At 39.3% G+C, this 16,142-nt stretch overlaps 1 protein-coding gene across 1 annotated transcript; it reads left to right on the forward strand.

Moving 5' to 3' along the window:
- Nucleotides 1–9,898: 9,898 nt before the first annotated feature.
- On the forward strand, nucleotides 9,899–14,206 carry LOC136258612 (phenylethanolamine N-methyltransferase-like). Its single transcript, XM_066051954.1, has 2 exons — nucleotides 9,899–10,132; nucleotides 13,199–14,206. Exons 1-2 carry the CDS (start codon nucleotides 9,949–9,951, stop codon nucleotides 13,993–13,995), a joined length of 981 nt encoding a protein of 326 aa, XP_065908026.1. The 5' UTR covers nucleotides 9,899–9,948; the 3' UTR covers nucleotides 13,996–14,206.
- Nucleotides 14,207–16,142: the final 1,936 nt, after the last annotated feature.

Consider the following 16,142-nt stretch of genomic DNA (forward strand, 5'->3'; position numbering starts at 1 on the left):
AGGAGGCCCCATGAAGGGCCCCCTGAATACCTGTTTAAAAGATCGATATACTCTAATAGAGCAGTCAGATCTAAATACTCTAATAGAGCAGTCACAGTATTCTTCAGAGCAGTATAACAAGCTTATAGATAAGATATGGTTGGTTATGGGTAGTTATTGTCATTGCCAGCAGGTTGTGACCTTTTTTTTTTTTTTTTTTTTGGTCTTCACCTTACAACTTGGGTCAAGGGCCCCACACTTTGCCCTGGGCCCCTTAATTTCTCTGGGCGGCCCTGGACTAGGTGCACATATGTAACTAGTTTAAATACCTGTGGGACACTCAAGTACATAAATTACTTAACCGGTTTAACTTGAGATAAAAAAATACATGGGAGCAGATCCAGGAGCTGGCAAGGGGAGGGACACAAACAGGCCAAGTTTTAGGTAGGTGGGAAGTCCCTTGTTAGTTGCTTTATTTTCTTAAGCAGGAAATAATCACCTCTTAGTAAGTGCCTCGCTGTTTTACAGATAGTGGTAAAGTGTTTACAAGGCTATAAATGTCTATAAAACACCAGAAAAGATAATTATTTTAGAGGCACTTAGTAGACTACACCTGAAAGTTGCTGAGTAATAGATTGTTTGACAGTTGATTTGACTTTGGTTTCAGGTGAGTCAGTTTGAGTAATATGGATATTTTTTATGAGTTTAGTATTTCAATCGATCAGAGTATGGCTCCTCCACAGGAAAGGGGGGAGATAAATCCCCCAAATGTCCCATGCTGGACATTCACCATTGATATAAGCAGGTCAGGTTCAGCTTGGGAATGTGGCCATGAACTGTAAGACCATAATGTGCAAGAGCTGGTGTCTCTGCTAATATGTGGTTTCTGTCATTAATTTCAACCTATTGTGTCTGGGTGGTAGAAACAAGAGTTCAGTTTAAAATGTTTGTAATGTCTAACTACAAGAGCCTGAGTTACCTTGTACAAACACTGTCAAGTTTTGGTGGTAGAGAACTCCTGATTAGTGTCAATTACAGTAGGCCTCTGCAATTTATTGACAACAGGTTAAGACATTGGTATTGAATGAGTAGGATGCCAGCTTAAGTTTGGAGTTAACCTAAACAATTGACTGTTGCCGTGGATAAAAAATTCTGCTCTGTCTACCAGAGTCACAGTTTATTAGCTTCCACTGCTGGATTTTACACTATGCTCTCTATTTGTTCAGTGATGTATATACAGACTAGGTCAGAAAGCAAAAATTTTAAAATCCAACACCCACTGGTGCTTAAAAATTGTGTCAGCTGGATGAGCAAGGATATTGGATTATTGAAAAGGTCTTATTGGTGCAGCAAACAGTGACTCAGTTTATTGGAAAATAGAAGTGTCGCATTCACAGAAGATTCACTGTACACCATGTAGATTCATAATACAACTGCTTCTGGATTGGAAACTGTACATGCAGTACACCCATAGGCTTGTACATGAAGTCATGAACCACAAATTACATTCTGGTTTCTCACCTCCATGAAAGTTATTCTTGTAATTATAAGTGTTACCTTTTGAGTTGTGTGGGTGACTTTGAGGTGAAATTATAAAATACTTTCATTGTTTGGGAAACTTTAGCTGTTTATTTAACTAATTGTTCATGACTAACACGTGTCTATACTGCATCTCAAGGTTAGATAAGCTATAGAGGTGTATACTGTATAGTGCTATATAGATGTATATATTCTGTTAAGGTCACTGAACAATCTGGCAAGCCATCCAGTGTTGGCATGCTATGTCATTTGAAATGTGCCATCCATATCCTATAGCTGTTGTTTGATGACTGGAAGACCAAGAGAGATAATACCGTAAATTGGGTTATTTTCGACGGTAATAAATTTTCAAGGGTAGCTACATACACGAAAATTTAACACGCGAATATAAACAAACATCAGTCTAATTTTTTTCTCGTAACCATCCCACCCTGTGGTAAGTCCACTCGTGTTCCAGTTATTAAACAAGTAATACTACTTCCTCTTCGAAGATACAGCGAACAAATAATATTATGAGACATTTTTGAGGAACATGTCCAATACTTCCGTCTTTTAGCTATAATGGCTAACTACTGCATATCTATCACTCTCATTTGTAGATTCTCGTGTGCAGGTAAGATTTTCACCAACTGTAGCAGTACATAGTCGATGATATGCATGATATCCACGTACACAACAGTTGATCTCAAACGTAGGCTTTGGACACACAGCTGTACGTGACCGACCACGTGATCAACTTGTTAGCATTGCGTGGGCTTGCTCGCTGCTGTAGGTGTTGTTCCTTGCTGTGCCTGTAACTCCTCATCCATCCTTTCCCAATCTCCACAAACTAAAACTGCAATGGAGTCCTCCAACAATTGACTAGTTCCTGGTACACCCTACAACACTTCTTTAACTTAAGGCCAGGCAAAGTTGATTGTTAGTTTCCCGTTTCAAGATTTTCAAAATATCACGCGGGCAGAAGGTCATTATTCATTATCAGGGGCGAATCCAGGGGGGTTCAAAGGGTTCCATGGAACCCCCTTTTGAAATAGCCTTTCTTACTCGAGATACTCAAATAGAGCAGTCAAATCGAGATACTCTAATAGAGCAGTCACAGTAGTCTTTTGAGGAGCAGTGTAGCAAGCTATGTGGATTAGATGTTCCACCAGCTTCTCTTTGCTCAGGTCAGCAGTGACCTGCTTGCGTGGAGCAAGGTCACACCGTGGCAGCCCTGTGACTATTGGAGCACTTGACCTTGCTATTTCGGAAGGCCAAGTGTTGCCATCTCATTGATTTTTTTTTGAGTTTACAGACTTTTTGTCCAGCACTTTTACCATCTGGTACTGGGGGTGGTGGAAAGGGGTGCAGGCACCCCGGAAAAAAAATAAATAAAAAATAAATAAATTTAAAAAAAAAAAAGCAAGCTATGTGTCTAGTTATAAATAAGGAAATATAGTTGGTGATGGTATCCATGGTGAGGGGCAGCTATTGCCAGCAGGTGATGACCTTTTTTTTTGAGAAAAAAAAAGCAAGCTATGTGTCTAGTTATAAATAAGGAAATATAGTTGGTGATGGTATCCATGGTGAGGGGCAGCTATTGTCAGCAGGTGATGACCTTTTTTTTTGTCTTCAACTTACAGCTAGGCTGAAGTTGCAATTCCAAAGTGGAACCCCCCTTTTTAAAAGTCTGGATCCACCCCTGATAATGGCTAAAACCTTGAAGAAAACACTAATGCACTTGTCAATTTCATGCCCCACCCCCCCCACCCCCGGGCATCCCCACACCCCAGGTGGGGATTTGACATTGCTTCTTGTCCCCACCCCTGGGGAAATTGACAGTTGTCCAATTCACTAACCGATTTTTGGTAGTTGCATTTCTAAACAATAAAATCGCACTTGCTATAATTTTACTAGCTACAGGGCAGGTTTATTACTAGTCGCATGCATGAAATATGCCATGCTTAGTCATCCTTGAGGTGTTGTCAAATCACCTACTATGGGGGTGGGGACATAGTGGGGATTTGACAGCTGAATTTTGCCCCAGTAGTGGGGAATTTGACACCACGATTTGTCAAATCCTCTGTATTCCCTCCCCGGGGGTGGGGGGCATGAAATTGACAAGCGCATAAAATAAACCCACTATTACAATAATGAAATTATCTTTTTTTTTTTTTTTTTTTAATCTTTTTAAAGAAAGAAGAACCGGCCCAAGTTGGCAATCCCATCCACCACACTCTACTCTATGCTAAGATGTTCTATAAAATGGGTTTAGCCTATTCCTACACCTACAGAGCTACTGAAACAGAACCTACAGAACACAGAATAGAAAAAAAAGGAAATGGGGCTTAAACGGCCCCAAGACGCCCCTCCCCCAGTGCAAGGTCAACTGATGCTGGAACATGACCCTTAAAGGGATGACCAGAGGAGGAGCGAGAACCCCTTATGCACATAATGGCAGAGTGCAATAAGGAGAAGCCAAGACGGCAGCGAAGCCAGCTCATCACCCTCCTACAGTAGGGTGATTTCCACTTACAAGATAGGAGGAAGGCCAGGCGCTTGTAAGCCACAGTGGTGGAGGCACCCATGCCTCCAGAAGTTGAAAAAACAAGAGGACTAAAATTACCATGTTCCACCTCTCGCACTCTCTCCTTATACTGACGGCGCTTCGAAGTTTCATGCTGGCGATAGGGATTACAACGGTTTGAAGGGGCATAAGGGTTAAATATTCTAACATCAAAAAAAAGTAGGTTCAAACCGAGAACCCCAGAATCCAGAAGCCTTGATGTCCAAGCGAGCACCGACATCTTGGTTAGCTGTACGTAGGGAGAGAGATTCACCACTCAAGGGCTGAAGGAGAGGTTCAGTAGATACTTCATAACAAACCTCTGACATTAATTCTGCAGTCACTGAAATCTCGGATGTCATTGTGGCGGATGGTAGGGAAGGCTCCGTTCGGACAGCTGAGAGCATGTTCAATGTTGTTGGATCTGCCACAGACACAGCTGACAGGAAGATTCTTAGGAGACCAACCATAACGGAGAGCTAACGCATCACAAAAGCCACCTTTGTGGAGAGCAAATCCATGACATTCCAAAGGCAAAGTGGAAAGCCAGGAGGATACACCCTTCTCACCAGCAAGTTTCAGGGACAGTTGGAGATTGTTGGACAAAGTCAAGAAAAACTCTGAAAATCTTTGAGAGAGATTCTGAAGTTTGATGGATAGAGCTTCTTGTTTAAGAGCACGCTGTTGTTGTAGGATGGAGGAATCAAAGCAAGAAAGCTGATTCAGGATGGCAGATGCTAGGGGGAGATGTAACAGATGTGGAAAACTGATAGTTGTCTTGGGAAGATTTACAAGGGTCAAATACACCAAGGCCCCCTTGACGGATTGGCAAAGCAAACATAGCCCGTTCAGAGTCATTAGGGGCATGGAGACATAACTTCGGCAGCAAGTGCAGACGAATAGCCTCCTTAAGGGGAGCGAGTTGAGAGGACAAATCACACACAGTCCTAGTTAAAAAGGTCCAACGAGATAGTTACATACATGCAACATAGCTACATAAATTTTAATGCATCGTTTCCATTACATGATGTGCATGCCCACAATATAATGCGCAATATGGGGCAGGTACCAATAGGGCAGGTACCAATAAATAATGTCTTTTGTGGTCAATCTTTTATCAAATGATGTCCACATTGTTCACACCTATGTGTTATAAGCATACACATTACTACAGTAGTTTAGCTACTGCAATTCTGCAGGTTCAGGGGCACCTGCGTGCTTCCCATGCATGATTTTGGCAATATGTTGATATTAAAAATGTTACCACCATGCATGCTGCAGGGCATAAATGGCACTGATGTTTAATGCTTGGTTGTTATTATAAAGTGATCCCTGCACGTAGGGAAGGTACCAATGCTAGTTGTGAGTATTTGAAAATCCATGAGGTGGAAATAGCCATAATAATGAAAATTTTGTGGCATTTCATTAAACCATGCGGGCGGAAATGGGAAACTAACAATCAACTTTGCCTGGCCTAATAAATGATTCAAATGCTTTTACCAATGATAACTCTGATGAAATAATTTCTAGTGACGTCAATACTGGAAACAGTATCAATAACTTACATGATTGCAATCAACATCCTATCCCACATGACACTCAACCAAATGATCTGCACATTTGCTTAATGAATACCAGAAGTCTCGTCAACAAACTATCCAATTTCCAATCTTTTATTTGTTCATCTGATTTTAGCACTTCGTGTATCACCGAGACGTGGTTATATAAAGATGTATTTGACAATGAAATAATACCCAATGGCTACACCATTTATCGTAAAGATAGAGATTCTAGAGGTGGGGGTGTTTTACTTGCTGTAAAGGATAACATCACTAGTAGTCAATTGTCATCCCCACCTAATGTTGAAATCTTAACTGTTCTCATCTCTACTTTAAAATCAGTATTGTTTACATTCCTCCAAACTCTTGTGATATATATACTTACCATGAATTGCTGCATAGTTACCCTACCAACCTAGTCAACGAATCAAGTCCAATTATTCTGTTGGGAGACTTCAACCTCCCTGATATCAACTGGGCAACTTATAGTGGTTCCTCACCAAAATCTAACAAATTTTGTGACTTACTGTTTCAGCTAAACCTCTTTCAACTGGTTGATGAGCCAACCCACAATCAAGGAAATACTCTGGACTTAATAATCACTAACAATGAAGATATTGTGTACAACATATCTATTCACACCCATTACCAACCGATATCATCTGATCACTTTATTGTCTCCTTCAGTGTTAAGTCACATGCAGACCATATACCCTCACATACTCCACGTTATCTTTGATTACACTCTCTAAAGCCAATTATCCTGGTCTCATCAATTATCTATCTCATATTGACTATACTATCTGTGAACAGCTAGCTATCTGACATAGACTCTATCTGGCTCTTTATCAAGAACAATATCACTAGGAAAATAGGCCTGTTTATTCCTAAAATTAGAACCAGCTCTTCTCAGTTTCCTAAATGGTACACCTCAAATATACACTATCAGATTAAGTGTCTTCGGACTCGACTACGAAAGAAATACAAATCTCATCCTACTGATCACAATTTGAATCGTATAAAAACAGCAGAAGATAACCTCCAAAACAGCATCCAACAAGCCAAGGCCAATATTAAAGCAAATCTAGTCCACAATTTCGCCTTCAGTAATGACTCAAAAATATATCAGCATCAGGGGCGTAGCCAGGATTTTTTGAAGGGGGGTTCCAGCACCAGCATTGAATTACGAGAAACTACAGGGGTCTGGGGCGGCGCCCCCAGCCACTGAGAGACTTTCAATATTTTAATAAATCAAAACTCAGCAAACTGCTATATTTTATGCAAAAAGTACATTAATTATGATACATTAAGTGCCCCTGGGATGAAGGTAGTACTAGATAAAATCACCTAGTGGACAGGGCCGCCCAGAGAAATTAAGGGGCCCAGGGCAAAGAGTTAAAGTGGGGCCCTTGACCCAAGTTGTAAGGTGAAGACCAAAAAAAAAAAGGTCACAACCTGCTGGCAATGACAATAACTACCCATCACCAACCACATCTCCTTATCTATAAGCTTGCTATACTGCTCCTCTGAAGAATACTGTGACTGCTTTATTAGAGTATTTAGATCTGACTGCTCTATTAGAGTATATCGATCTTTTAAACAGGTATTCAGGGGGCCCTTCATGGGGCCTCCTGGGGCCCCTTTCAGGCTGGGGGCCGGGGAAATGCCCCAGTTGGCGGCCCTGCTAGTGGAAACAGACAGCATAACACATAGAGACACATATAGTAATCTGTAAGTGATGGTTATATCTCACTGTGGTATAGGGGCCATGAATCCACTGATACAAATGACAATCAAAACAATATAACTATACAAATATGCATAGCATGAATTCATTTTGCATAACACAAGTGATAAATTACTGGAGCTCTATATCTTTAAACACTGCACACCAAAGCTATAGCAGTATAAGGTCATGCTAAGTTTTGCATTTAATGTTTGAATGTCTGAAAAACTTCATAATATGGACATGGATATTTACATGCATGTTCTATTAGAGTATACCTGACTGCTCTATTAGAGTATATACCTGACTGCTCTATTAGAGTATATCGATCTTTTTAACAAGTTTTGAAGAGGGTTCATGTTACCTCTGTAAATCCTTCCCTGAGAGATGAATGTAAATTTTATCAATTGTTGTGCTGTACCGTTACACTATATTGCTCACTCATTTTGTCCTGCCACACTAAATGGTGTGTTAGGATCCTGCTTACAGGAGTCTAAATTTTACAGGGGGTTCCTGAACCCCCCTCCCTACGCCCCTGAGCATGTAAGAAACATCACTAAATCTGCTTCTATCCCTGCTACAGTCTTCTTTGATGATAGTTCTACCACCCATGACATTGATAAAGCTACTTTGTTCGACAGGTATGAATTGTCTATGATTAACTGATCCCTCATGGCAAGCATACCTCAATGCTATTTTTTTTGTCAAATAGTTTGGCAACCTTGATTGCCATCACAGCCATGATGGTCAATGCATAAACACATCCTTGGATACACATGCCAAGGCCAGAAATGTTTCACTTTGTGTACCATAAGTTGGTGAACTCTCGATCTCCTGAGCACATACCATAGCTTTTTTCTTGGGGCTCACATGCTTAAACATAGCCTGCTATTCTTATGCATGCATAAGACTGCATGGGTACATTTTTGTATTCCTTCATACTTACGTAGCACTTCTAGACCATGGTGCCAAGATAAGTACATAGGTGACAGCTAATTATAACAGCAATTATTTCTTTTCTTATATAACATATCCTCAGATCAGTCAGAGTGGTGTCGGTTTCTAGTTCCTTGCAGATCTTTTTCATTCCATCATCTCTTATTTCATTCTCGCCAATACCCAGCACTCTTAACCTATGTAAAATCAACATAATAGAAAACCAACTTAATCTTCAGGACAACTAATTTGAATTAAAGCACGTGTGTTGAGTTTATTTACATCATTATCCAACTAGACAAGTGCCTTACTTCTCACACTAAGTCATTGTTCCCAACTGAAGATAGCACTCTCTTATAGGGCCAGGATACTGATGCACAACATAAAGGTGATAAGGTGTGCAGTATGATGAAAATTTAAATTGAAATGTGAACTTGCATCTGATGCGTCAGATATTTCACTATCATACAAACACTTTGGTGCAGTCAACTTTTGCTCGGGAAAGTGTATTAACTTATGGCACACAAAGTGAAACATTTCTAGTGTTTTCAATCCTGATAGACCACACAGCATTATCATGACATTCAGGAGTTTATCAAGATATTCCTGAACTGCTCTTGTTCTGAAAGAACTACGGCAATATATATATATATGTGTGTGTAGCGAACAAAGGAAAACTAGCTAGGACATTGTTACTGGTAGAACACCTTCATCTACTTCCCTGTGTGTAGATTTCCAGGAATTTTGTCTAATTAAATGCTTCAATTAAGGAACACAAGGTACAATATTGCTTAGTAAAACAGATTTCTATATCTTCTATAAGATTGCTTTGGTCAAAAAAGAGATTGTAAGCCAATTAATATGCTCAACTGCACATGTATAACATCTTCATCCTTCCTCTGAAGTAACTCCTGGAATAATGGCTAGTAATTTTTCTTTACGTTGAACATACTCGAAGGTCTTTGATTGGTTTTAAGGTCAGACTCATGGGTATCTATGTGTGTGTGTGTGCGTGTGTGTGTGTGTGTGTGTGTGCTCGGTTATGCCAAATTGGTGTTGTTGTTGTTTCCTTGAGCAAACTTTACTTACATTGCTCCAGTCTACCCAGCTGTTTAAAAGGCATGGGGACCTGGTGGCCTGCATGGTGTCAACTGGGGAAGCAGCCCACCAAGCTGTAACATCAATGGGTAGCTGGTATTAATTTGTTAGAAAAAGTGCTATTCAGAAGCGTCTTCAGATGGAAAATAGTTGTATACCGTATATATAACTGGTAATTTTTGAAGGTCACAGTGCTGGTTCACTGAGTAGGCATGACCGTGGTGTCAAATGAGGAAAGCTGAGTGGTGTTTGCAGAAAACTTGCCTCAATTTCTTCAGTATACAAACTTTACCATTTCATAGGTACCGCATTCATGGCAAATTCATGAAATAAGTTACTAGTGTAATGCGCGAAAATTGCGCACATCGAAAATTTTTACGGATAGCTACGCATGTACAGTATCGACAGATTCCATTCCATTCCAGTCCAGAATCCAAATTCCAGTCACGCTTGTTACGTCACATAGATGGAAACTGATTATAAAAAATCAGAGGTTACTTCCGTTTGCAATTCCAAGTCTCACCTTTGAACATAGAAACTGAGATCAGTACAAACCGGGTAATAAGATGTTGTCTACGAAGTTGCTCCAATTGAATTTCAGTCTAGGAAGACGTATGTTTCAGTCTTCCTGTCAGTCGCGTGGCCATTTGATACTGCGACTGAAGCCACATCGTCATCTGAGTCCCGTCACAATCAGGCGCGCAGTCAGCCCTTTGGGTGGAGTTTCTTCTGTGAGGTATTCTTCATCTGGTAAGTTTGAGTGATCCTGTTTTGTGGTTGTAAAAATAATGGGGAGTTGTTTTACAGTCGAGGGCCCTACCGACTTAGGGTACATCCCAGGGCACATCGCTCGGGGGCTAGCGTAGCTATATCCGAACTGATTTTGCTACGCTCAACGTCATTATGACGCTACTGAGGTTTTCACCAGCGTTCGAATCTGCGTGACGCCGTGCGTGAGAGCGTACCCGGTTAGCGTGATGGCAAAAGGCTGAGTGTGCAATCACGCTAACTGCTACGCTCTCACGCACGGCGTCACGCAGATTCGAACGCTGGTGAAAACCTCAGTAACTTCAGATCCCGTCCCCCATTATTTAGTATCACGCTATGAAACTGATGCACTGACAATAGAAATACAAAATACATTCACTTTCTTTTATAATACTTAATTACCAATTATAGAATATGCTGCTCCAGTGTGGTGTCCCATTCTACAATGCCAAACTTATCAAATAGAGAAGATTATTATTATTATGTAATGGGCTGAGATACCTAGGCAATGAATATTGCCAGGCTAGGCCGCAGGCCTTTGTGTGTGCCCATATCAGCAATGATTTTTTCGAATAATCATCAAGTCGCTCTTTGAATGTTGCTACTGTAGGTGCTGAAATGATAGTGTCAGGTAGAGAGTTCCAAAGATTGACAATCCCGTTTGAGAAAAAGTTATGCGTCTACAAAATAGAGAGTAGAGATTAAGTTTTTCTAGACGACTTTCATATGGAAGATGGACAAGTCCTGGTACACATTTTGTTGCTCGTCTCTGTACTTTTTCAAGACTATCAATATCCCTGGCTAAGTAGGGACTCCAAGCCTGTACACAATATTCCAGATGAGGCCGAACGTACATCTTATATAAAAATAATAAACATTTCAACGAATACTGTCCAGCTCTGTCTTCAAACGTTTTATCTATATGTACAAATAAGGGAACTTTATTTCAAGTACCCCACACCCATCGCAACAGCTACACTGTACAAAGAAAATTACCCATAAGCTTTAAAATATACAAGGAGTGGTTTGCCTTCATTACAAGTTCATCATCATGCTTACACCCCATATGCACAAGCCTCTGAGAAAACTTGCACTTTTGTGGGTAGCAGATTGATTTAGTTAATGGAACCAAGTAGCTCTGTAAGTGACACACTGGAGAATTTTGAGGCTGTAACTAGTCCTGATCATTGTTCAAACCATACTGTGCTGTTTGACTGTTAAATTGCCATGTTTTTCTTCAACCTTGCTGCTTTATAAGGCCCCAAAATCAACCTATGGCTGACGTTATGCATGTATGTTATTCTTTAATGAAATTGTACCTGCAATCAGTTTTGAATGTCATACTCTTGTTCTCCCTAAAACCAAGCTCATGCACTGTAGTTCTCCATTATTCCTATCTTTCTGTATATTTGTGCAGTCAAACTATGATCATTTGGTGTTCTTGCTCAGTAAGCCCACAAGTTCAAATTTCGAAGGGGGTTTCTGGAACCCCAGGAAACCCCCTAAATACATCTCTGACATTTAATTTTCATTCCCAACGTTGTTCTGTACAGTAGTAGTCTTCACGTCCTCTTCATATAGGACTTATCCATTTATAAATGTATGTAGGCTAACACACTACAGAGTACTATGGGCCATATAATTATTTTGTTGTACAGTCTTCTAGAAATCTAATGCAGAGTCATAGAGATTCAGCTGGCATTAGTCTTGCAGGCCAGGCCCTGCCACAGGAATTGTACATTAATATCATTATACTGTTCATAGAATGCTGTTCATAGAAATTGGCCACTCTATAATGGATACAATACTTATAGGTCACAGACGCATTGCTTGGGAAGCAGACACTACAGCAGTGGCAATCACACAAGATTTACATTTGTTTTCGGAAATTTCTACCAAATCCAAAATCTTTGCAGAACTTTACACTATAATACAACCCCAAACCTCTTGTACGTCAGCTCTATAATCACCGCTGGATAGGGTATTGCCATTATTAAGTTCAAAATAAAGGTTTTATCAAACTAGTTATGCTCTAGCTTAGCCTTGCAGGCCAGATCCAGAAACTTGTGGTTTTTAATATAAGGCACAGGTGCTTATACTTAAGCCATGAGGCTCTAAGAAGCAAGTAAGTGAATGATTTGAGGTAACCTTACAGAATTCTAGCAATTGTTCAAAATTACCTTTAGTTGCTAACAGTTTGGTCTCCCTTTTTAGTCACAATATTGCAACACAATGTAAATATTTGTAAATATTTGTAAATATTTATACCTAAGTTAGACTACACCAAGGACCACACAATCACAGAAGGCCCAGTACTAGCTGAAGTGCTCCAGAAGGCTATACAGTGTAGTTACCCAAACAATTGTTGTCAATCAAACTTACAGCTGAACTAGGAGCTGCTGCAATATACTCAGACTTGCACAGTGACTTATAGATTTTAATTTGAGTGTTATGATATTAATTTTATCAATGTTAGAACAAAGACCTGTCCTTCCCCAGGCACAATGAAATACTGTATACATACTGCGATATACGTGTGTGTGTGTATATATACATGTGTGTTAATGATAACGATTGTCCGATGTATTGACTGTTTTCCAGCTCTAAGATTGCACTACTGTAGTATTCATACAATCGAAGTATGCATGACTGTTCTATTAGGATACTTATTGTAATGACTGACCTCATCCTTGAAGTGCAAAAGGCTATGTATATGCATTTACTGCTATGCTATACTTTGCATTGTCCCAAATTATGTTGGAGTAGTTGGAGCCAATATTGGACTTGCTTACGATTATGTCAAATTTTGTTTACTATCCAAAGTGTACATTACTGACTAAAATTATGATTTGAATATCCATGCAAGTATTTGTTAATGGTAAATAACTTTTTGTTACTTTTGATTGTAAATATGTTTATTATATCAATATTTTATTTCATTCACATTAATGTTTTAATAACATGTGTCACTTGGTATATAAAGTCTGTAGTCATTTGTGTGGTACATGTTATCCTTTTCCTTTGGGTTTAGTGCATCTTGTCTTGTAGGCAAATATGATAAGAGTTATAAGCAGTTTGATCCAAGGGCATTTATGGAGATGAGGTGTCCAGGGACAGAATTTGAAACCGTGGACAAGAGAATCCAATCACAGTGGAAGCTGACCAAGCTGCATGACTTCTATAAGGATTTCCACATGGAGTGGGACACAGCCAATGCCAAATTTTTGGAATTTGCTGCAGGACCTTACCTCCATACCCTGATCAGTGCAGCACCTCATGTTGGTGAGATATACCACTCTGATTATTTACCTGCTTGTCGTGATGAAGTGCTAATGTGGATGAGGAAAGATCCCAATGCTTACAACTGGGATCCCTACTTCAAATATGTTGTTAACACACTTGAAGGTCAGGATGGTGAAGATGCTGTCCTGAAGCGTCAAGAGGTACTCCGTAGCAAGTTCAAAGGTTCACTCTATCTTGACATGAAATCTGACAACATGCTCCCTGACCATAATGGAAAGTTTGATGTGATATTTAGTGGGTACTGTATCGAGTATCTATCATCATCACTTGAGGAATACAAGACATTCATTAAGAAAGTATACAGTCTACTTAACCCAAATGGTTATTTTGTAATGCTAGCAAGTATGGGGGCTACAGAGTATTATGTAGATGATTTGATATATCCTTGCTATCCTCTACGAATAAATGAGGTTTTGACTACCTTAGAAGAAATTGGCTTTACCACATGGTTTTCTGAGATTGTGAGAATAAAGCGTGAAGAAGGCATTGAATACCCCAGTGACCAGGTGTGGAATAGCTGCTATGTAGCTCAAAAGAGTTGACATTGAAAATTTTGAACATTGCATGGACATTAACTGAAGTTGACAGCTAACTAAACTTGACGCCTGTATTATATATTTTTAAGTTTGTATTGAACTGTGTGTTATGAGCTAAATTTACAGGTTTCTTACATTTTATTGTATGACAATGCTAATTATTTTATCATGATTTTTTGCATCATTTTACTGTAAAAGTTGGTCTGTTTCTCTTAAAGTTTGCACTACCAACAGTGCATGCAAAGTACACCTTATCATAGAAACCAAATTACATCAATATGATCCAGTAAGGAATGCATGTATTTTGCTGGGTACTTTATTTAGTTTTTATTGTATTTTAAATATCTAAACCCAGCTTACTTACATACACAATGGTGATTACAATGATTCTGGAAAATTACAATAGTATTTTTGACCACATTTGTTTATTTTTGTAATACCCTAATAGCTACAGTGCATGTTTTTGAGGACTTCTAATAGAACACACATGAAATGTTCTAGAACAATATGGATTTTTCACTATGAATTTTTAGTTGATTCAGTGTCAAGCTAGAATTTTCATTTATAAGGTAGAACTAGCTGAACTGTGCAGTGATCAATCGTGATCATGGTCATTAGCAGCTGACAACAATCCTTCAGTGGTAGAAAGGGTGTGGGAGTAGTATGGAGGTCCTTAGTTTAAGCTTTGAACAACTTTTCTTGTCCAATGTTCACTTTTATCAGTGACTGTTCTATTAGAGTAGTTTGATCCCCAGTGATTTTACATCACGTTGGTTTTTTTGTAACTCTGGCTCTCACTATGATTTCACAAAAAAGGTTTGAGCTATGATGGTTAACCTATACACAGATCAATTTTCAATCCATTCCTTTAGATGGTAACATATAATTGGTCTTTTTTGTACAAATAATTCTGTGTAATTTATCATATTCACACCAGATTTGGTGTGTGAATTCACCTCAATACATCCTTGATGTACACCAGAATCAAGTTATGCATTTGTGTTTTATACTGGTTTTTGCTAAGTGTGCAAACAGAAGAAAAATTAAGCCACAGAAGAAGCGGGAAGAAATTAAGCCTAACTTCGAGAACTTGCATTTCTCAAATCCATAAAGTGATTTTGCTGAAATTTGGAATGTGATAAGGTGCCAAAGGTGACTGGCAGCTAAAGAGAAAACCAGTATTAGTTATGAAAATATGTATACATATGAATGTACAGAATGAATAATAAAGACATGTGAGACCTCGTTGAGCATGTGACCACAGGTAGAGACCATAAAAAAGGACAACAGTACTAAGGAGGAAAAAACAAAAGATAAAATACAAAACTAGCTAAATCTATCAACATAGCATTAGAGTTTGTATACAGTTTCTTGCTAGAAATATTCTTTGATAAGCAGAAATACCGGCAGAGGCAACATTATCATTCTAACCATTTCTTAATAACAGACTTCAACTCCAGGTGCCGGAACAAATATGGAAGAATGAAAACTGTGAACTTTTGAGAAGAGACCATGGAGCTATATATGCATTCATGAATAATATGTTTTCTTTCTTCCTGTCAATATATTATATAGCTACCCATGGTGTGGTGTAGTTAAGACTTGGCAATACATGAATCTATGACAATACGTATACGCCACAAACACACACACACTGCGCTCTTGGCTGGCACGACACACTATTGTGTGTCTCAATCACAAGTTGAATTGTGACCAGCACCCCTTGCCACCACATTAGATGCTGTGACTGAGGTGAAATGCTCAGTTTAAGGCTCCACTGGGCTGCCACGGTTGGATTGAGCTCCTGGCTATAAGAAGAGAAAAGCTATTGGAGCATTGAAACTCTGTACTTGACTCCATTATACCGGTACAGTAGGTCTGTATGGTCTTATGCTTGTACCCTACCAACCCAGAATTGATGTATAATAGCTAAGTAGCTGGCTATACTCCCCCTACCAAGAATGGTGTAAACAATGAAATGATAATTGAAACTGACAGCGTAGAAGTATTTAAGCATTGTATATTGATTGTAAATTAAATCGGTGCTATATCCATGGAGGGTCCTGCCATAGATATAGTATCTATGGTCCTGCTGATTAAAAATAAATAAGAGCTAGGGCGCTTAGCCTTAGATGACTTACTCATTAGCGGCG

The sequence above is a fragment of the Dysidea avara genome, chromosome 6 (assembly GCF_963678975.1).
Source record: "Dysidea avara chromosome 6, odDysAvar1.4, whole genome shotgun sequence".
NCBI classification, from domain to species: domain Eukaryota; kingdom Metazoa; phylum Porifera; class Demospongiae; order Dictyoceratida; family Dysideidae; genus Dysidea; species Dysidea avara.